Here is a 22,921-nt window from a genome sequence, read left to right as displayed (position 1 = left end):
GTTGAATTGGGGTTTTCTCCATGTATTTTAAAAGTAGCAGAGAACCCTATACACATGAACAACGTCATTTTGCAAGTCATCTTACCAGGCACTTGAAAACTGAGAAGAAAAAAAACAGGTTATTTTGCCACTTTTCAACAAAACTACCAGTATGCTGTTGGGGTGATTTCAATTCAGCTTAAAAAAATGACTTAATATTGATGGAAAGTGCTGGCTTAAGCATCCCTGAGACTTGTCCTTTAATTATCCTCAAAACAATATAGGTATATTCTGGAAATAGTGATTTAATTCCTGAATGCTGTCTTGCAAGTCATACATTTCACCCCAGGTGCAGAAAAACCACTTTGCTAGATGAAAAGTAAATGTAGTTTTCACAACAACTCAGTCTCTGGCATTTTTTCCCCACTCTGAGAACAGATTTTTTAAATGAACATGTATCCACCAGGAAGAGGGTTAAACTTAAGTAAACTTAGTTGAAGAAGCTCTTTCTTGCATAATGGACTTAATAAGATATTTAAAGGAAGAAAATACTGGTTAAACAGTTTTAATATTGTAAATAGTAATGTTTAGTAACTGAGCAGATAAAAAGTTGAGTCTAGTCAATGAGAATTTCCAAATAAATACTGTCCTTATGAAAATCATAGAATCATAGAAACATAGAATCATTAAGGTTGGAAAAGACCTCTAAGATCATCGAGTCCAACCGTCAACCCAACACCACCGTGCCCACTAAACCATGTCCCTAAGCACCATATCTACACGTCTTTTAAATTCCTCCAGGGATGGGGACTCAACCACTTCCCTGGGCAGCCTGGTCCAATGTTTAACCACTCTTTCAGTAAAGAAATAAAAGCAATCATAAAGGAGAAGCTATCCTATAAACTCCATTTTTATAGGTACAGCAGCAGAAAAAAAGGAGACCAAGGATAATGTAAGCCTAATACTGAATGAGATGGCTGACATTCAATGCCTTTGCCCTGTTTTTTACTGGATATATCTGCTTTCAATGTTCCCAAGTCCCTAAGCCGAGTGGCAAAATTTGGAGGAAAGAGGTACTATCAATGATAGAGGAATGCCAAACTAGGAACTACTTAGTGAGTATATATATATCCAAAGGGCTCAACAGGATGCGTCTAAGGCAGATGAGGGAGTGGATCAATGTAATTAGAAGGTGGTAAAGGCTAGCTTCATCTAATACTGGCTTGCATTAGTAAAAGCATAGTCAGCAGATCAAGTGAAGTCATTAGTCCCTTCTGCTCAGCAATTGTGAGGCCACCCCTAGACTACCATTTGCAGTTTTGGGCTTCAATGTACAAAAAAAAAAAAAAAAAGACTGACAAAATTGGAACAAGTCCAGCAGAGAGCCATCAACATTGTGAAAGGATATTAGCACATGATGTTTGACGAAAGGCTGAAGGATCTGGGTTTCTTTAGCCTTGAAAACAGAAAGCTGAATGGGGATGGAATTCTTTTCTTCAGCTCCCTATTGGGTGATCATAGACAAGACGGAGCCAAACTTTTCTTAGAAGTGCACAGCAAGGGAGTGAGAGGCATCTGGCACAAGTTGCAACAAGGGAAATGCTGACTAGGTATTAAGTAGAAATGGTTCACAATGTGGTGTGAGTGTAATTAAGCATTGTAACAGGTTGCCCAGAAAGGCTGTGGAATTGCCAACCTTGGAGATATTCAGACCTCAACTAGACAAGATCCTGAGCAACCAGCTTGGACTCTAAAGTTGATCTGCCCTGAGCAAGGAGTAGGACTACATGACCTCGAAAGGTGTCTCTCAACCTAAATTATTCTGGGTTTCTATGAATGTAAAATATACTGACATAAAGAATAAACTATATTTTTATAGTTTTGTTTGGGGGAAGCTTTGTATACTGAATGACAAAAGTAGATGTACCCATAGATACAGTTACCTAAACAGGTCACTTTTTTTTTTACATTTTTATAGTAGTGTGAAATTTAACCAAACATAACATCAGGGAGAAGGACAGTACCTAGGGAGTGGTAGATGTTTCTGGAGATTGAGGGGAATGAAATCAGGAAATGTCAGTCATGTCTGGGTATTGTCACAACAGAGTGATGCAGGGATAAGAATTCGGGAAATAAGGACTAAGGAATATACAGCTGCTGGAGAACGTTATATTCTTCCAGACCCTGGGAATGCAAGTCACACTAATGCTGTTGCATATCATGCTCTGCTTATATCTGGGTCAGTCAGAAGATGACAGTCCACTTTAGCTATCTGCTGTTTCATCAGTTCAACTCAGAGATTCACAATGTGGGATTCCCATCACTGCAGTTCTCTTAAAGGTTTCACTTGGCCACTTGAATACTGTTCATATTTACAAAACTTGTATATCAGTTAGGGAATCAGAGATCACTGTAGTGGGAATGTTTAGAAGACTGATAGGTTGGGCCAGTTTTAAACTTTAAAACAAAACTTTACCTTATTAATTCATAAACAGCATACTTCATGCTAAAAGTTTTTACACATTATTAGTCATTCTCACTATGCCTACATGCTGTTATTCTGTAGCACTTACATTCTAAATTATCTGTGATTATACAATACTATGGAGCTGTTTACTAACAGAGAAGGACTGGTGGGAGATGTGGTAGTCGGAGGCCGTCTTGGGCTTAGCGACCATGAAATGGTAGAATTCTCCATTCTTGGTGAAGTAAGGAGGGGGGGCAGCAAAACCGCAACCATGGACTTCCGGAGGGTGGACTTTGGCCTGTTCAGGATGCTGGTTGAGAGAGTCCCTTGGGAGACAGTCCTGAAAGGCAAAGGGGTCCAGGAAGGCTGGACAATCTTCAAGAAGGAAGTCTTAAAGGCACAGGAGCAGGCTGTCCCTGTACGCCGTAAGAAGAACGGGTGGGGAAGACGACTGGTCTGGCTGAACAGGGAGCTCTTGCTGGGACTCAGGAAAAAAAGGAGAGTTTACCGCTTGTGGAAGAAGGGGCAGGCGACTCAAGAAGAGTACAGGGATCTCGTTAGGTCGTGCAGAGAAGAAATGAGAAAGGCAAAAGCCCAGCTAGAACGCAATCTGGCCGCTGTCGTTAGAGAGAACAAAAAAAGTTTTTACAAATATATTAATGACAAGAAGAGAGCCAAGGAAAATCTCCATCCCTTATTGGATTAAGGGGGGAACATTGTCACCGAGGATGAGGAAAAGGCTGAGGTACTCAATGCCGCCTTTGCCTCAGTCTTTAACAGGCAGAGCAGTTATCCTCAGGGTACTCGGCCCCCCGAGCTGGAAGACAGGGACGGCGAGAAAGATAAACCCCCCATAATCCAAGAGGAAGCAGTCAATGACCTGCTACGCCACCTGGACACTCACAAGTCTATGGGGCCGGATAGGATCCACCTGAGAGTGCTGAGGGAGCTGGCGGAGGAGCTTGCCAAGCCACTCTCCATCATTTATCAGCAGTCCTGGTTAACGGGGGAGGTCCCGGATGACTGGAGGCTTGCCAATGTGACGCCCATCTACAAGAAGGGCCGGAAGGAGGATCCGGGGAACTACAGGCCTGTCAGCCTGACCTCGGTGCCAGGGAAGATTATGGAGTGGTTCATCTTGAGGGCGCTCACAAGGCCTGAGCGGGACAGCCAGGGGATCAGGCCCAGCCAGCACGGGTTCATGAGAGGCAGGTCCTGCTTGACCAACCTGATCTCCTTCTATGACCAGGTGACCCGCCTAGTGGATGAGGGAAAGGCTGTGGATGTGGTCTACCTGGACTTCAGCAAGGCCTTTGACACCGTCTCCCACAGCATTCTCCTAGAGAAGCTGTCGGCTCACGGCTTAGACAGGTGGACTCTGCGCTGGGTCAAAAACTGGCTGGACGGCCGGGCCCAGAGAGTGGTGGTGAATGGAGTTCAATCCAGTTGGCGGCCGGTCACGAGCGGTGTTCCCCAGGGCTCAGTTTTGGGGCCAGTTCTGTTTAATATCTTTATCAACGATCTGGATGAGGGGATCGAGTGCACCCTCAGTAAGTTTGCAGACGACACCAAGTTGGGCGGGAGTGTTGATCTGCTCGAGGGTAGGAAGGCTCTGCAGAGGGACCTGGACAGGCTGGATCGATGGGCCCAGGCCAACTGTATGAGGTTCAACAAGGCCAAGTGCCGGGTCCTGCACTTGGGCCACAACAACCCCATGCAGCACTACAGGCTTGGGGAAGAGTGGCTGGAAAGCTGCCTGTCGGAAACGGACCTGGGGGGTGCTGGTTGACAGCCGGCTGAACATGAGCCGGCAGTGTGCCCAGGCGGCCATGAAGGCCAATGGCATCCTGGCCTGTATCAGAAATAGCGTGGCCAGCAGGAGTAGGGAAGTGATCGTGCCCCTGTACTCGGCACTGGTGAGGCCACACCTCGAGTACTGTGTTCAGTTTTGGGTTTTTCACTCCAAGAAGGACATTGAGGTGCTGGAGCGTGTCCAGAGAAGGGCAACGAGGCTGGTGAGGGGTCTGGAGAACAAGTCTTCTGAGGAGCGGCTGAGGGAACTGGGACTGTTTAGCCTGGAGAAAAGGAGGCTGAGGGGAGACCTCATCGCTCTCTACAACTACCTGAAAGGAAGTTGTAGTGAGGTGGGTGTGGGTCTCTTCTCCCAAGTAACTAGCAATAGGACGAGAGGAAATGGCCTCAAGTTGCGCCAGGGGAGGTTTAGATTGGATGTAAGGAAAAATGTCTTTACTGAAAGAGTGGTTAAAGATTGGAAGAGGCTGCCCAGGGAAGTGGTTGAGTCCCCATCCCTGGAGGTATTTAAAAGACGAGTAGATGAGGCACTTAGGGACATGGTTTAGTGGACGTGGTGTTGTTGGGTCGACGGTTGGACTCGATGATCTTAGAGGTCTTTCCCAACCTCAATGATTCTATGATTCTATGATGCCATATAGTTAGTGCTGATGGCTATGGTCCTTGATGGTTCTTAGTTCCCAAGGTCAAAGTAATCTGTCTTGTGAGCTCTTTGATGTCATTACTGAAGTGAGCTTGTCTTCGTTTTTCTCCATGCTTCCTCTTCAGACTTGATGTTTTATGTTATTTTACCCCCTCCCCCCCTTAAAAAAGGAGGGTCTCTTCTTCTCTTGATATTACTTGCCTTGGGGCTTTTTTGTGTCTTGCCAGCCATTCTTCTTCAGCAATATGTCCTTGCCTATTTTACATGCCTTATGCTACTCTTGTCCTTTGGCAACTTTTTGTTACTTGGATGATGTGCAGCTACACCCATCTCTACACCTTTGGTGGTCACATTGTACACATACTCATGTAAAATGCTTATACATTGTGCCTGGCTACACTCTCACAGTGTTCTAAAATACTTTTATGCTACTGTTGGCTATACTGTTTTATTCCCCTTATAATTGGATTCACGGCAAGCTCCTATTAATTATATGCTGATCAGGGCACTTGTCATTTATAGGTTTCACAGGACATTTCTTTTGAGAAGTTAATATAAGCTTGTATTCCAATAGAATATTTTCAGTATCTTTTTTGTTTGTTTATGGTTATAAGCAGTGCCTTCCATTTTTTTTAATGGTGTGTCTTAGTCCTTGAAGGATATTGAAGTAAAGACTCTGCCAACATGTTTCTGTCATAGTAATGCTTAATAATAATTCTGTCATAACAATGGAATAATAATGTTACATGTTTGTTCCTATGTTTTAGTTCCATTTTTTTGTAAATGAAACTCTTTTTTCCAGTGAGTTATGATTGTGTTGTCATTGTCCCAAAATGAAAGACATGTAATTTGTGAAGACTACCAAAGATATCTCTATTACTCCAGAAATTTATTTTTAATTAAAGGAGCAGCTCTAGCCTTGTACTAAAAGACTTCACTAGACAGCTTCAAATCTTCCCCATTCCTCTGAAGAAATTACTTTTGTGTATTTTAGTTAACAGATAAGGTCAGAATGTATAACAGAAGCTCCATATTATGTTTTCTCATTACTGGTTGGCCACTGTCTATCTTGCAGGCTGTTTTAGTATCACTGCCTGGTTTGTCCCTCACCTCCAGGCCTTTTAAATCCTTTTTTCACACTCAGTTCTTTTCCTGCGGGCAGCTCCATCCCTCACAGCCAGTAATTATCTTTGCCATTTCCTCCTACTCATCTGTCCTCTTTTCCCACACGTTTTCAACAGACATGGTAGATGAGTTCTGCCTCTCTCAACTGTTTTATCATCTGCAAATACAGGCATGAAGAATAGTCTCAGCTGGATGTAACACTCTGCATTCTACTGTACTTTTACTCAGTAGTAAAATACAAGACCAAAGAAATTTCTACAAACTTTCACATTACATTTTCATTTCCTGTTTTCTTTCTTGTTGTTTTTTGTTTGTTTGTTATACGCAGTGTCTCTGTGCACCTGGATGGACAGGAGAATTTTGCCAATTTGCTGAAAATGCATGTTTAATTTACCCAAATAATTGTTCTGATGGAGCAACCTGCATTGATATGAGCCAGCTAAGAGAGCAACCTTTATTTCAGTGTTTGTGTCCTCATGATTTCACAGGTAAGGCATACACAAATCATATAGAAGCTTGTAGTTTTATTTTGTTTTAAATATTCAAGTATAGGAATGCTGAATTTTCAAAAATAAGGAATAGAAAAGTGTTTGAAGGAGTAATCACATCTCTTTGCATTTTCTGCCCTTTGCTCCGATGCCTACAAAATCTAAATCAAACTTACAGGTTACTTTTGAAGCTTCCACATGAAGGTTATAGTAAGAATAGACCCAGAGTAGGCTTCAGCTTCAGTTTAAGAGACTAAGTGTATGTCTACATGTAGAAGTTTTGCATGTGAGCTAGACATCTGCCTTCTCATTACAGTTCCTGGAGATCTAATTATTGAAAGCAATAGAGCCCAGGGAGTTTGTTAGTTTGTATCAGCCTGTATTTGTTCAGATAACTTTAGTTATCTTTCCAATAACTAAACTCCTATTTTAATTCCTTGGTGGACCACCAATGACTTACGCAACTTAATTTGGGGCTGTGTTAACTGATTCACTTTACTTGACTTTAGAAGTCTAAAGTAATATGAGACCTCGTAAACAAGTCTTCAAGGCTCTGTGTATCATCAATGAGTAAGCATTTTCAGAGGGAAATTAAGACCACCTGTGTTAGATATGTTAGTGGTTGGAACACTTTCTTCAGGAGTGTTTCTCTTGTATTGGCTACAAAAGAAACCTAGAAAAATAGCTTAAACACATTGGTTTTTAGTTGGCAAGGAAAATAATTTCTGATTTCCTCTCCAGCCTTACCCTTTAAATAGAAGCTCATTTAAGTTGGATTCTACAATCCTTCACTAGTCTTTGGTCAGAGAGGGTACTGAAAGAGAAGCATTGAATGTGATTCTCTCCAGTTTTAGGTAACATTAAGGAAACAGATATTAGCCATATGTATATCAATTTAAAGATAAGTGTCAAAAAGATTAACACAGTTTAAAAAATAACCAATTGAAAGATAGAAACTTAATATTTATTACCTAAAGAATGAAATTAAATTACTTTAAAGAAATGCTATTAATACACAGAGGAAATGGACTTTAAATCTACTGCCATTGAAAAAGAAACCCCAGACAATATTGACTAGCTCTCTTTTCACTTCCATCTTACCACCTTTTTCTTTTTTCAATCTAATTTTGGGTTATTTTTTACTGATGTGACAACCAAAACTATGGATTTGTTAATAAAAACAATGTTTCACTACAATACTTCAAGGCTTTTGAGATACTAGTAAGGTCTGTGCAATACAACATAATCATAAAACAAAAGTGTGACAGGCTATAGTAAACAGCAATAAATGTATGCAATTAATACAATTTAACCTTACTAAACACTGAGTTATGACTGAGTTCAAGTGGAAGTGACTTCAGTCTTCAGGGACATCTTACTATAAGGTCAAGATTCTTTCCTTTGTGGGATCTCATTGTAAGAGGTTCTTTATACTGTAATTTTTTTTTTTTTTTTTACTTCTTTCTATTTTTAAACAATAACTTACTCCTTCATTCTTGTTCCATATCATTTTTCATTTATACCTGTTTATTGTTTCATTTATGTGTCTGGGAAGGGAGAGAGGGAAGGACAATACAGTGGGAATTTTGGTATGTTTACTTGACTCTGAATTAAATACATCTGCAAGTAAAAAGGTTATTGCAGTTTCACATCTAATTGTTCTTAATTGTGTTTATAAATTATAAACACTACAGCTGCAGCCTTTGCATTAACATTTAAATCATATTGGAGTGGACTTATCTTAAGGAAAAGAAAATAAGATGTAACATTCTCAACTGTGAAAAGCAGAACTTTGATTTAAAAATTAATAAAACCATTTCATTTTGGTTTCATCCTCTTTAATGAAACCTTGGAGAAGCTTAGCATATACACACAAATGCAATTTTAAACTACATTTATTTCTGTTTATATGTAAAATACATTTTGGATAATTGACTTAGAAAAAAAATCCATGTGCTTGGTTTAAAGTCTTAAAGGAGACAATAAAAAGGTTATAAAATATAGTTATTTTTGTTGAATAGATGTCATGACTTCTGTGGTTTTGATTTCCTTCTACAGTTAGTTCCTTATTTTCCTTTTCCTTTTTCTCTTCTCTGAAAGTAGATAAAAACCTTTGTATCTATAACAGTGCATATAAGTAACATGGCTTATGACATTGAAATGAAACAATCCATGTTAACGATTTCTCAGGTTTTGCACAGTAGACCAATTGTCCTTGAAGAAGATTCCTCTAATTAATTACTATCTTTTCTTGTGTGTAGAGCAATCATATTGGCAGGAATCGATTGGGCATGTTAGACACTTCATTTAGTTGGTAGAAAAGTCCTTTAATTAAAATAATCTTACAGCTGCTAAAATGAACTGCACCCCAAGCAAACTCACCAACCAGAATTTAAAGTACTATTTGTTACATGCTTTTTCTTCATCTTCAAACTTTCCTTTTAGAAGATCATTCACAGGTTTATCCACAATTAATTTTTTCTCTTTCTCTCTGTTTTAATGAGTTGAGACAGGGCTGCTAATTTCTATGGGTACATGGGAAATGAATATAAACAGATTTGGATGAAGCTTGCACTATTGAACTATGTAAGTGGTTTGAAACAGTCTTCTGTAGAAAGAATCTCTGATGTAGAATAGCTAATGTCCCAGAGAAGATGATATAGGATATAAAAGTTCCTATATCTTTCACAATCTAGTTAAGACAATGTTTATAGCAGTGAACAAAACAATGACACGGCCTAATTTAAACCATTCTATCTGGTCAAATCCACATTTTTAAATTCTTTTGCTCTCCAGAATACAGTTGTGTCATGGCTTAACCCCGGTGGACAGCTAAGCACCACACAGCCGGTCGCTCACTCTCCCCAAGTGGGGTGGGGGAGAGAATCAGAAGGGTAAAAGTAAGAAAACTTTTGAAAGTTGAGGTAAAAACAGTTTAATAGGTAAAGCAAAAACTGTGTGCACAAGGAAAGCAAAATAAGGAATTCATCCACTACTTCCTATTTGCAGGCAGGTCTTCAGCCATCTCCAGAATATTTGGGAAGGTCTCTATTTCATGTTGAAGTACAGTGGAAGACTTATAAGTCTCAAAACTTAAATAGATAAAAAGAACAATAACATTTCTTCCACAGCTCTATTCCCTGTACTAAAGGTAAAGGAATTTTCATAGTCATGGGAGGTCCCTATATCACAGGAGTGTCACTGGAATTACACAGCAGTATGTGTCTCAGCAACACATGCTGTCATTTTAAGCTTTGTTCATTGCACTTTATGTGTTATTACTGTTGTCGCCTTTGAAAAAGAAATTGTTAGTGCACACAGATTCCAAACATCAATGACCATGGACTGAAATAATGGAATAAAGAAGTCACCTGCTAAGTATTACTAGAGGAGTTCACTCAGAATACTTATCTTCATTAAATGAAGAAAAAAGGAACAGCTAGCTGCTTCGCAGAGGATTCAATTTTCTGTTAAAGAACTTTCAGTGATAACTGACAGAAAGCAAAAATAACAACCAAAGTAATTCAATCTCTAATACTCTTCAGCAGATGTCTAGAAATGTTTCCTGCTGTTTAAAATGCCTTTTAGAATAGGGCATGGCTGAATAGCTTTAGTTAGGGTGAAAGGCAAATTGTTTTAGCTAGGGCACTGGTTGTTACAAAGATCTCTTACCTAAGAAGGTACCAAGCTGAGTTACCTGAAAACACAATGGTTCCACTCCATCTGGAGCATTCCACTGGACTAATTGAGATAAAAGGATAGAGAAGTATGCAGTCCAAAAATAAAAATAACACATTAAAACATGCTGGCATAATATTTAATTTGAAGCAGATAAACTCTAGAACACTAAGCGAGGGCTAATGACTGATGTTGTACCATGCTTGTGGGAACTCCAGGAAGACTGGGACCTACAGCAGTTTAAGTCAACAATTTTTCTCAGGTCTTGATTTCCACAAGAAATAGTAAGACTACGGAAATTTTTATGCTGGAAGTACTACTTTTTCTTTGGCATACGGCAATTAAATGAAAAGCCAAAAGACTGTGAAAATATTCTACCTGATATTTCAAAGAGAAATATAATATCAGTATTTAAGTTCTGGTTGCTTTTAAAATGGAACAAAGTGTTCCCAATGCACAGGGTTATTTATGAGTATGTTAATATTTCTTAGTATTTCAGTTTTCAGTCTAAGTCACTGTACAGTGAATATATTTGTCCCATATGAATAAGAAAGGATTTTGAAAGAATTCTTGTCCATTGAGAATAACTATATATTACATGGCTAACTTAAAGATGCTGTAGTTTGTTAAGCATATATATTATCAGCCTATGGATTTCTAAGTAAATAATTGAGTAAAGTTCTTGACTAAAAGAGATGCTTAAAAATGTGCCCTTAAACTTGACATATAAAATACTCTAATCTGCTCATGAACTCCAAAAATTACTTTCACCCACCCTGTATTTTTTTTTTTTTTAAGTGAAGTACAAAACCCTTGTCCTTTTACCTTCTGGGACTATTAGACCAGCACTCAAACCAGAGTGGTGTTCTACATCACTGACTGAATATTTAAAAAGTAGCAAAGTTTCAGAGACATAGTGGGAGTGTTTCCTAATCACAATGTGTTCACGTGAAAGTCTGACCTCCAAGTCAGGTGCATGCAAAACAAACTACTCACTTTACCACTTTCTTCTCCTGCTTTCCAATTCCTACCAGCCTTCCATGGCTCATTTTATTAAGGCACACAACTTTCAGATTTACTCTCAGGGAGTTTCCAGAACTCTGCTGATTTGCTTTAGCTTGTCTGTCTCTTCTGGCTTTACATTCATTGATGTCTATTCTTTCCTTGTTTACTCATTCAGAGTAAAACATAAAAGGAACCTAAGATCTTTTCTCCATGGATAGTTTCATAAGTCTTTTCTAGAGAACAGCAGTGTATTGTTCATTCTCATTACCCAACATCTAAATCTGTTGTAAGTGTTAAGGGCAACTGGGAATTTGCAGCTTGCTTTAAGCATCCAGATAGGCAGCTGGAGAGAGAGTGTACGTTCAAACAGCTGTATAACACCCCAAAAAAGTAATCAAATCATCAATAAGAAACAGAAGTATGCCTTTTATGTAAATTCAGTCAGAAAGCCTTCAGAACAAGTTGTCTGAAGTGGTTTAAAAAGTTGATGATCAGCTTCTCAGCTGAGCCTGTGTTGATTAGCTCAACTGAGTACAGCATTTCAGATCTTACCTAGGTACAAAAATTGTCGACAGCACTATAAAATCACCTATCACACTAACGGGTTTAAAACATGATAAGGTGTGTAGTGTAGATGCAAATATAGCATGTTTAAAAATAGAAAATGCATTGGAGAGATGAACAACACTATCATGTAGACCTACTTACACAGCTGATCTTTGTAGCTCTATTTTATTTCTTTAAAAGGTCTTAGTCTTATACCTTTCAGCTCCTGAAGTCTTTCTGTGTAGTGGAAGCATTCAAGTTGGGATTTAGTGTTTCTGAAGAAATTATCATGAATGAAACTATGTAGAAAACATGATTAAGCAAAACAGTTACCTGTTTTACCACATTCAAGTAAACTAGTCCACCACAGTATTCTTATACTAACCTGGACATCGACTTTCCTCTTTAAGGTATGGATAATCATGCTTAGCCACGTATTGCTTACTTTTTCTCAGACACAATATACCATATCATTAGCTGACATAGTCCACTGTATCTCCACTGAAGCTGGAATTATGCTAACATATGAACTAAATCTTGAAGGCTTTCTTATGCTATTTCTCAAGCTCTGTGTTCAGTAGTTGTTCTTTTAAAAAAAAAAAAAATTCTGTTGAAATACTATATACAACACTACAATGTGACAGACTGAAGGCATAGTTTAATCTGTGTTATTGATGTCAGTTAATGATGTATATTTTTCCTGTGACATAAACAGTCTTCATAGGCACTGTAAGACCTATCCACTTTCTTTTTAACCTGTATTACATCAGAAACTTACCTTCAGCAACAACTTCTATATTTTGGTCTTCACTCCGGGACTCTCTCTCTCTGAATAGCTCAGGTTTACGTTTTCTTTTTCTGAAATATACTTGCTTCCATTTCTATTTCCTGAGGCATATCTCACTTTTAAAACATGTTCCTTTAAAATATTTAACCTCTTTAGATTTGTTTGTATTATACCTTTCTCCTCAGTATTTGGCACTAATTTAGTACAAACGCTGTATGTGATTAAAGTTTTGTTTTATCTACTTTCCAGTTCATTACTAATATTAATAACATCATTAATAACAACATTAAATAACATTAGAACTAACATCAACTTTTGTGGCAAATTTGGACTGCCATCCCAGTACACTGACATTCTCTTTACTCCAGGTTTATAACCCATCTCATCCTGTTCTTAATCCAGAATTCTTGTATCTAAATAATTAGAGTCAATTTGCCAAGGAATTTTTATAGAACTTAAAACCACCACCTTTCTGGAACTCCAAGTGTGATATTCATGCCTCCTATTGCAAAGTATTCTTCCTCTTAGCCAATACAAATCAGGGAATAGAATGTTTTAGGAGCAAAAAGTTTGGCTGTGCAACTAAGGCTGGCAGGTTTGGTATCCACAATAGCCTGTTGTTGGCCATATCACAGTTGTACTAATTACAAGCAATATCCTGATTCTACGCATTCTTTAGGCAACTTCAAGCAGTCTTCAATCAGGAGTTATTTCTTACTGGACTGTATGATCTCTGGCACCTGAAGAACAATCTGTACAATGCTGCGCAAGGTAGTGTAGCCAAATATTTCAGTATAACTTCAGTACAGTAAAATATTATTTCTAAAAAGGATAAACTTTATTTCACCTGGCTTGTTGAAGAAAGTTTAGTGTATAGCGAGAAATGAATAGAACACAGATTCTTTTGTATGAGAAGCATCTGTGAGGGTGATACTGAGTCCAGAAGTAGACTAGAGCACAGAAGTTAAGGGGAGACTGATAGATAGTATATGGGAGTAAAGAGAAAAGTATAAGAATGACTGACACTGTGAAATCAACAGCAAATTCTGTCATCATCTAGCACCGTTAGTCTGTAATCTCATGACAGTCCTCTGAGTAAGGGAGTACCATTATCCTTTTCTCACAGAGGGGTCATTGATATGCAGAGAGATTAAAATCCTAATTAGCTTTGCCTAATTTTAGGTGGCCTCAGCTGCAGATTGAAAATGTCTAATGAAGCCAGGAGCTAAACTTACTTGTATCCTCACATTAAAAAAAATAATAAACTATTCAAAAGATCTTTGACAGTGTCCTGGTTTCGGCAGGGATAGAGTTAATTTCCTTCCTAGTAGCTGGTACAGTGCTGTGTTTTGGATTTAGGACCAGAACAAAGTTGATAACGCACCCATGTTTTAGTTGTTGCTAGGTAATGCTTACACTAGTCAAGGACTTTTTAGTTTTCCATGCTCTACCGACTGAGAAGGCTGGAGGTGCACAAGAAGCTGGGAAGGGGGCACAGCCAAACTGGCCAAAGGGACATTCCATACCATGTGACGTCATGCTCAGTACATAAACTGGGGAAAGCTGGCCGGGGGGGCCGCTGCTCGGGGACTGGCTGGGCATCGGTCGGCAGGTGGTGAGCAATTGTACTGTGCATCACTTGCTTTGTGTATTATTATTATTATTATTATATTATTATTATTATTATTATTTTATTTCAATTATTAAACTGTTTTTATCTCAACCCACGAGTTTTCTCACATTGACTCTTCCAGTTCTCTCCCCCATCCCACCAGGGACAGGGGGGAGTGAGCGAGCGGCTGTGTAGTGCTCAGTTGCCGGCTGAGGTTAAACCACAACAGACAGATAGGCCTGTGTTTGATCTGCTTCCACTGCAAGAAAGCTAGATGCAAGTTCCAGTTTGATGGGGTTTTTAAATGGAAAGTATAGAAGAACTCTCTGAGAACAGAGCATGTTTTGATTACATTTTACCCTGACTTTTTATGTCAAGGTGTGGAGTAAGTGCACCGAAATGTGCATATATGAATGTAAATGATCTATCAATATATTTATACTAGAAATGAAACAAACAAACAAACAAACCCCCTTCTAACTATTAAAGGTATCAGTCTTTCAGATTCCCAAATGAGAGGAAAAAATCTTAGCTAAGATGGAAGTTAATCAGTTTATATAATTAACTTATGTGGGATGACTACATACGTGGTCAGGGGGGGATGTATTCAGTGAGGCATATGCAATTTTACTTCTGTTCTAGGAATGAAAGTCTGAATGTTTGGATGTTTGACATTCATCTTGTTAAAAGCTATTTTCCCTTTCAACATTTCACCTGACGTGCTGGAACTGAATATTGTTCAATCTTTCAAGCATACTTGAAGTTATTCAAGGAAAATTTTAAGGGGAGGGAGGGGGGAGAGAGAGAGAGAAGTGTTTGCATTGATAATGCATTCATCTGCATTTTTCAGGTAAACAAAAATAAGAGCCAAGGTAAATGTTTTCTTGCTGATCTTAGTTGGATTGTTTCTTTGCTAATGACCTTCATGTAGAGGCTACTGGCCAGCCAACCATTTGAGAACTCTCTTTCCATTTGCATGCTTAGCAAAGTAGGTTCACTCAAATTTGAGAGAACAGTAATGTCTCAGAGCATTTTATCTACCTCTGCAAATGCACAGGTAGATATGTTTATGCTTTTTTTTAAACATAAACTTAATTTTTATGAATACTATTGAGAAGACCTTATTTCAACAATGTAAACATAAGTTGGGCAGTGTGCCTTCTTAAATAGACTTACCCTGTAGGTGATTTGAGGTAGCTGAATATGTTCTGCTGAATTTTTTATGAAAACTCAAATGCAAGTGAAAAAATATTATTTTTTGAGATTTTTATGGTTAGACAAAAAAATTATAAAGCAGAGATAATTTTGGCAAATGGGAAAATGTGAAAAACTGCAAAACTATTTTTTTTTTTTTTTAAATTGGAAATGTGTATAATGTTCCATCACCTGTGACAGTTTTTCTTGGGCTTATATGAAGGCTCATACAAACCACTCATTATTTTAAAAATCTGAAGTTTTAATGAAGTACCCTACTACACTATCTGGGCTCATAGCAAGGGCAGAGGAAGAATAATGACATCCAGAGCAGGTATCTGGCTGAAGAAGAGACCCAGCTAGGAGAGTTACAGGTTTGAGATAGCTGTTGGTACAGCTGTGAGCACACTGCCTTCCTGCAATACCCAATTCTTTGCTCCTCTTGTCAACACTGAAATTAATCCAATAAGCATCCGTACAGAAATATTAGTGCTCTACTAGTTGTATCCTTGCCATCTGGCTCAGGTAGGTGGAGCACCTTCACGTCTCTTGGAGAGTTTCTGTGGGACAGTTAGGGGATCTGTGGGATCCAGATGGTAGAGGAACCTGCAAGGATGGTGTTGTTTATCCAGGCTGGGTAGGATGCTCATTCTGGAAGGTTCCCTATCTCTGTGAGTGGCTCTGTGAGTGGTTGTTCTGGATTTCTTCATATTTCACATATGATGATTGACTGATTCCCTTCAGACAAGGAAGAGTTTAAAAGAGAGTGAAAGGGGATAAAACTAGAGGAAATTTCTCTGTTCCAAGCATGCAAAATGTTTTGCATAGTCTTCTAGTATCCTGGGTTTGGTTTTTTTTATGAACAAGATTTTTTAGTGAGACATATAAAGGGCACTTTGACTGGCAACAAAGCAAACAAGCAAGCAACCCCCCACAAGAGAATAAGAGACTATTTGAAACAGAGGTCTACAAAAGACTTTGCCAAGGGCTGAATCTTTAAGGCCAGATTGCCAGCTAAATTCTGGAGGCAGCTAAGAGAAAGGACAGATAATCTATGAGATGGTCAAAAGTCAAATTGTATGTTACCGAATAATTAGTTCATTTAAGAGCCAAGGTTAATAAAATACATCTCAAACAAATTTAAAGACATTCTGTAAAAAGTAGCTCAGCTAAAAAACTCTGTGCTAAAACAACAGTTACAAAAGAACTTTCAGGAAGGACTATTCCTAAGAGTCCTCGAATGATTCATTTCATTCTAAACCAGGAGAGGTGAAATTTTAACTGCATATTTAACATTTGAGAATATGTGCCCATGTTTATAATTCATGCAGCAGTAGACAACACGGCTAAGTCATAAGCTGACTGTGGCCAGTGGAAGTCTTTTTGATCTTTTCAAAAAGCTGTAAATAAAAAGATGTTCGCTGGTAAAATTTGAGAATAAGCGTACTAATACTCACTTGAACTTGAAAATGTTTGTATTAAAGTTTAGATCCCCTTAGTCTGTGAAACTGGAACAGTATTTAGTGAACATATGTGTTTCACTTTGGCTACTCTCACTTATTGGGACATGTGTGTCTCTATGTTAAAAAGCTTATGTTGCTTTCATAAGAGGAGAAATAACTTTCTAGAACACTGGTCCACTGTATGGTATAAATGTGCCTAATATCTTTCACTTAATCAGATTTAGTAAACGATGAGTTCCAATCTCATAACTGTTATCTCCAACCCCAGCAAATTCTTGTTTTTCAGAAGCTAATGGAAACTATTCCCTTTAGATCTTAATTAGGAAAACTGTGTCATTAGAAAATTAATATAACTTTTTCCTTGGGTTTACCTTCTATAATCCCTTCCTCTCAGAAGAATAAACCTCCTTCACAAGGGTTTGTGAAACACCATCCTAAAATGGAGATACAAGGAATTTTGGAAGTAAAGTAAGTGAGAAATTATCATTAAAACTGCAAATTTTGACAGAAATGGTATTCATAGATTATTTTCCAAACACCACTGTAGATAAATATGTACACTCTGAAGCCAACTACCTTTTCAGATGGCTGTATCATTCATTCATTTTTTCTTTTTATTAAATATTGAGATAGAGGTAGTGATAGTCAATGAATGAAATAATTCAGTATGTTGTATCTTTAGCAATCTAAAAGTTAATAGTTTAGTCTAAACAGGTTGTCTAGAATCCATCTATAGTCAGTGGAGATTATCCAGTTGCAAGCATCCTCAATCCATCTATAGTAGAAATCTCTCCACCAATGGGATGAATTATATGTTCCTGCTTTTCAAATGTAGCTGTAGAGACAGTCAAGACAATTTTTTTTTTTTTTTTGTCAGTATACATTTATATTTTATTCTAAGAGGACTGAAAAGCTACCTATATTGGTCTTAAATAAATTTTCATTTTAAGATTTATGATAACTAGTTTATTAAAGACAGATTTTTCATGAAGCCTATAATAGGTTTATTGGTCTTAAATAAATTTTCGTTTTAAGATTTATGATAACTAGTTTATTAAAGACAGATTTTTCATGAAGCCTATAATACAATTTTCAAATTCTAATGCTAAAACCAAGTCATTTAAACTTGATTGCTCAACTGTCCGAGTTATAGTCAGGCAGATGCTTTTAACACCTACATGTGTGAATTGTCAGATCAATTCTTTATTTCTGGGTTTTTTTATTCTTTTCCCATTCACTGAAACTACTTTACTTAGAAAAGCACAAAGATTAATTACTATATCTAGACTTCTCTAAGATCACATTTACTACACAGTTCTACACAACTCCAAATGAAAATGAGGAAATATTCAGAATCCGTGAAAACCTATTTTCCAACTTCTAGTGGGTCCAATAAAGATTATTGTAAGTGGATTTATTGTCTTTTAAAATAATTAAATGTAAAGTTCCTGGAAGTGGAATAAATCATGGCTAACTTTTAAGTGCCTACAATGTAAACATCTGTACCAGGCTTGTACTCTGTGCTCTCTGCAGGTTCTGTAGAAAGAAATGAGAATTGTAAAGACTCCAATCATCTGACCTATTTTGGACATAGAGTTCAGGATGAGACAAATCATGCTTCAAAAGTTAAGAGTTTTTCATGGCCTGTAAATGCAATAGCATGGACGTAAAGGCCCACATTTAGAAGGTGAATCTTAACTGCCCATGCTCTGCCAAATAACATTTTTTTTAATGTTCCTACTAGCTCCTTGGTTTAAATGGTCAAAAAGTAATGGGTCTGTGTGTATGTCTGCGTACGTGTGCACATATGCACTATATCTAACTGGGTGTTATAACATAACTACATTCAAAAACAGAAAAAAGAAAAAAATACTCTTAAGCTGTAGCTTGCTAAAATTACTTTCATTTTAGAGAAAAGAAAAAAAAAAAAATTATGCAGTCCCAGTACTTGTGTACTGAAGAAAAGTATTAGGTCATGTAATATATTTTGTTTGATAAGCTTGTTGCTATATAAAATAGGGAATGGGAAATGCTTAGTGTAGATTATCTTTATATGCTCTTTATTAGCATATTGGTTGTTACATAGTTTCTGCAAAAATAGTGATAATGTTAAATTGAGAGCAGAAGTGCAAAAATAGACCAAAGCAGATCACATAAACCTAAAAATATCTCTAGCAACTACAAGTTCAGCTAAATTCCTAAGGAATGCAAATTCTGATTTTAAAGCTTAAAAAGTTTAGGTGGGTTAAAAATTAAACACTCTTATTAGAAGTGCTGACTTTTCTACGCTGCAATATGGAAGGCAACTGCGAGTTATATTCTTTATAAGGACATTCAGGAAGTTATTTGTTAAAATCAGACTTTCTAGTACATATAACTCTAGCTAATTCTGTTATGCTCAAAATCTTGGTTATGGGCAAGGGATAAGCACACCTTGTATACACATAAAGCCAAGAATTTATTGGTAATATAACTGCAAAGTTAAAAATATAATCATATTGGGCCAGATCTAATTGCTACAGAAAATGAATAAAAATGCAGTTTAAATTGGGACTCACCATTTTTAGTTTCTGCCCATTTTCATGACATTATACTCACCCTTTTCCCTCCTCCTCTGGGTCTTAAGGTCAATGGTTTCATAGTGGTGGTGTTGGGGTCAGTGTTACAGAATCTATAGTCCTTCACTGGGAGGAATATGATGTTCATACTGGTGGTTTCTTCATCTCTCCAGGATCCACCTGGGGTCATTTCTTTATGTCTGTTAAAATACTTTTACACTTTTTCTTCATTGGGCTGCAGTTCTATTTTGTATCTGAATTTACTTTTTATGGTGGCTCTAACGTATATTAAATACTATTTCTTTGTTCTTTTTGTTACCCTTAAGACCAGTTTTGTCCAGCTCCAGGTCTGCATTCTTTAACTGACCACTGGTGAGTTGTTTATAGCCATGGGGTCTTCAATGCCGAATCTATGCCCCATCTCTCAACATCCCATGCCTGTGTTCCTCACATTGCATCCTGTGCCTCCACTTTTCAAGGCCTCTGTTATCATACCAGCCCCGCATTTCTTTACAGCATTGCATTAGAGCTGTAAATCTCATTCTACACAGAATAACTACTTGTTGTTATTATCTATATAAAACTATGGTTGTACCATACAAAGGTAAACAAAAGTAAAGCAAATTAGAAGAAAAAACCTGCTGTCACAGTTAAGCCAAGTAAAACATCACTGCAGGAAAGACAGAGCAAGCCTGATGAGGCTCAGTCCTGAGGCCTTGCAAATTCAGCGCAAAGCTTATGGCCTAGTGCTAGCAGTGGCAGTATCATATTGCAGGGTTACATGGTAAAACCCCTCATGTTTCCTTTTAGAATTTGTGTTGCATTTGCCACCTTTCCTTTTTCTGGTCCCAAAGTCAATTTAAATGATTGATCCCATGTTACTGATAGTACTTCAGCAATATCATATTTTAGTCTCTTTAGAATTCTTAGGTGAATATCACCTGGATTTGGTTATTTGTTATTGTTTATTTAAATGCACTGGTAAGTTTATAATCAGGTACAGACATAAGTATGCTAGTTTATCTGTTTCTTAGCTGGCTGGTACCAACCCCAGAGCTATGTAGTTGCTTTAGTGCATCATGGATTCCAAGCTAACAAACAGATGAGAAGCAAGGTATATTCTTTCATGTTTAGTATGCTAATGTAGTTAAATGTCTTATCCCATAGTACACAGAAAGTGGAAGTGGGGATGAGCTGCTTGAGAGGAATATAAAGACATCACCTGAGTGTGCATGGATGGAGTCAGAAAAGCTAAAGCTCAGCTGGAGATGAAACTAGCAAGAAGCAGGGAGGACAAGAAAGTTTTCTCTAAGTATATTGGTAACAAAAGACAAGACAAGGAAAATAAGGGCCCTCTGCTCAATAGGACAGTGGGTACAATGCAAAGTAAATTGCTTTTTATACCTCAGTTTCCACAGGTATGTTCTCAGGTGTCTTCCAGTTCCTTGAGCTTAATAGCAGACAAAGTCTGGGAATGTAGCATCACCCACAGTAGAGGAAGATACTGTTAGGATGCACATGTACATCAGACATGTACAGGTCCATGGGATGGGACCAGAAGAGACATACCAAAGGGTGCTGAGGAACCTGGCCAATGCATTGTCAGGTCACTATTGTCTTTGAAAAGTCATGGTAAGCTGATGAGGTTCTTGACTGGAAAAACTTAAATGCCAACCCCATCTTCAAGAACTAAAGTGTATTGAATTGCCAGATTCTCCACCTGGGATGGGGTAATCCTGGTTATATGTACAAACTGGGGAATAACAGGCTGGAGAGCAGCCCTGCAGAAAAAGATCTGGGGATCTGGGTTGATGGCAAGTTGAACATGAGTCAACAGTGTGCCCTGGCAACCAAAAGGGCCAACCGTGTCCTGGGGTGCATCAAGCACAGCATAACTAGCCGGTCGAGGGAGGTGATTGTCCCACTCTACACTGCACTGGTGTGGCCCCACCTCAAGTATTGTGTGCAGTTTAGGGCGCCTCAATATAAGAAGGACATCAAACTATTAGAGTGTGTCCAGAGGAGGGCAACCAAGATGGTGAAAGGCCTCGAGGGCAAGACTTATGAGAAGCAGCTGAGGTAACTTGGTTTGTTCAGCTTGGAGAAGAGAAGGCTGAAGGGTGACCTCATCACAGTCTATAACTTCCTCAAGAGGGACAACGGAGGGGGAAGTGCTGATCTCTTCTCTCTGGTGACCAGCAATAAGACAGTAGTTCTCAGGGTACCAAGGCCCCTGAGCTGGAAGACAGGGACAGGGAGCAGAATGAAGCCTCCATAATCCAAGGGCAAATGGTGAACGACCTGCTACACCACTTAGACACACACAGGTCTATGGGGCCGGATGGGATCCACCCAAGGGTACTGAGGGAGCTGGTGGAAGTGCTCACCAAGCCACTTTCAGTCATTTATCAGCAGTCCTGGCTAACCAGGGAGGTCCCAGTTGACTGGAAGTTAGCAAATGCAACACCCATCTACAAGAAGGGCTGGAAGGAGGATCCGGGGAACTACAGGCCTGTCAGCCTGACCTCGGTGCTGGGGAAGATTATGGAGTGGTTCATCTTGAGGGCACTCACAAGGCATGAGCGGGACAACCAGGGGATCAGGCTAGCCAGCACGGGTTCATGAGAGGCAGGTCCTGCTTGATCAACCTGATCTCCTTCGATGACCAGGTGACCCACCTAGTGGATGAGGGAAAGGCTGTGGATGTGGTCTACCTGGACTTTAGTAAAGCCTTTGACACCGTGTCCCACAGCATTCTCCTTGAGAAACTGGCTGCTCATGGCTTGGATGGGCATATTCTTCACTGGGTCAAAAACTGGCTGGACGGCCGGGCCCAGAGAGTGGTGGTGAATGGAGTTCAATCCAGTTGGCAGCCAGTCATGAGCGGTGTTCCCCAGGGCTCAGTTTTGGGGCCAGTTCTGTTCAATATCTTTATCAATGATCTGGACAAGGGGATGGAGTGCACCCTCAGTAAGTTTGCAGTCGACACCAAGTTGGGCGGGAGCGTTGATCTGCTTGAGGGTAGGAAGGCTCTGCAGAGGGACCTGGACAGGCTGGATCGATGGGCCAAGGCCAGCTGTATGAGGTTCAACAAGGCCAAGTGCCGGGTCCTGCACTTCGGCCACAACAACCCCATGCAGCGCTACAGGCTTGGGGAAGAGTGGCTGGAAAGCTGCCTGTCGGAAAAGGACCTGGGGGGTGCTGGTTGACAGCCGGCTGAACATGAGCCGGCAGTGTGCCCAGGCGGCCAAGAAGGCCAATGGCATCCTGGCCTGTATCAGAAATAGCGTGGCCAGCAGGAGTAGGGAAGTGACTGTGCCCCTGTACTCGGCCCTGGTGAGGCCGCACCTCGAATACTGTGTTCAGTTTTGGGTCCCTCACTACAAGAAGGACATTGAGGTGCTGGAGCACATCCAAAGAAGGGCAACGAAGCTGGTGAGGGGTCTGGAGAACAAGTCTTCTGAGGAGCGGCTGAGGGAACTGGGACTGTTTAGCCTGGAGAAAAGGAGGCTGAGGGGAGACCTCATCGCTCTCTACAGCTACCTGCAAGGAGGTTGTAGCGAG

The 22,921-nt window shown here is 39.2% G+C and overlaps 1 protein-coding gene across 1 annotated transcript in view; it reads left to right on the top strand.

The window, feature by feature from the left end:
* The window catches only part of EYS (eyes shut homolog), a 1,011,092-nt gene that overhangs the window by 105,194 nt on the left and 882,977 nt on the right, over positions 1-22,921 (top strand). Inside the window, exon 6 of the mRNA XM_076332996.1 lies at positions 6,355-6,514. Within this exon, the coding sequence (XP_076189111.1) occupies positions 6,355-6,514 (160 nt within the window). The remainder of the gene's footprint in view (positions 1-6,354; positions 6,515-22,921) is intronic.

This window comes from Aptenodytes patagonicus, chromosome 3 (assembly GCF_965638725.1).
Source record: "Aptenodytes patagonicus chromosome 3, bAptPat1.pri.cur, whole genome shotgun sequence".
Classification (NCBI taxonomy): Eukaryota; Metazoa; Chordata; class Aves; order Sphenisciformes; family Spheniscidae; genus Aptenodytes; species Aptenodytes patagonicus.
This window is presented reverse-complemented; position numbering and strand designations above follow the sequence as displayed.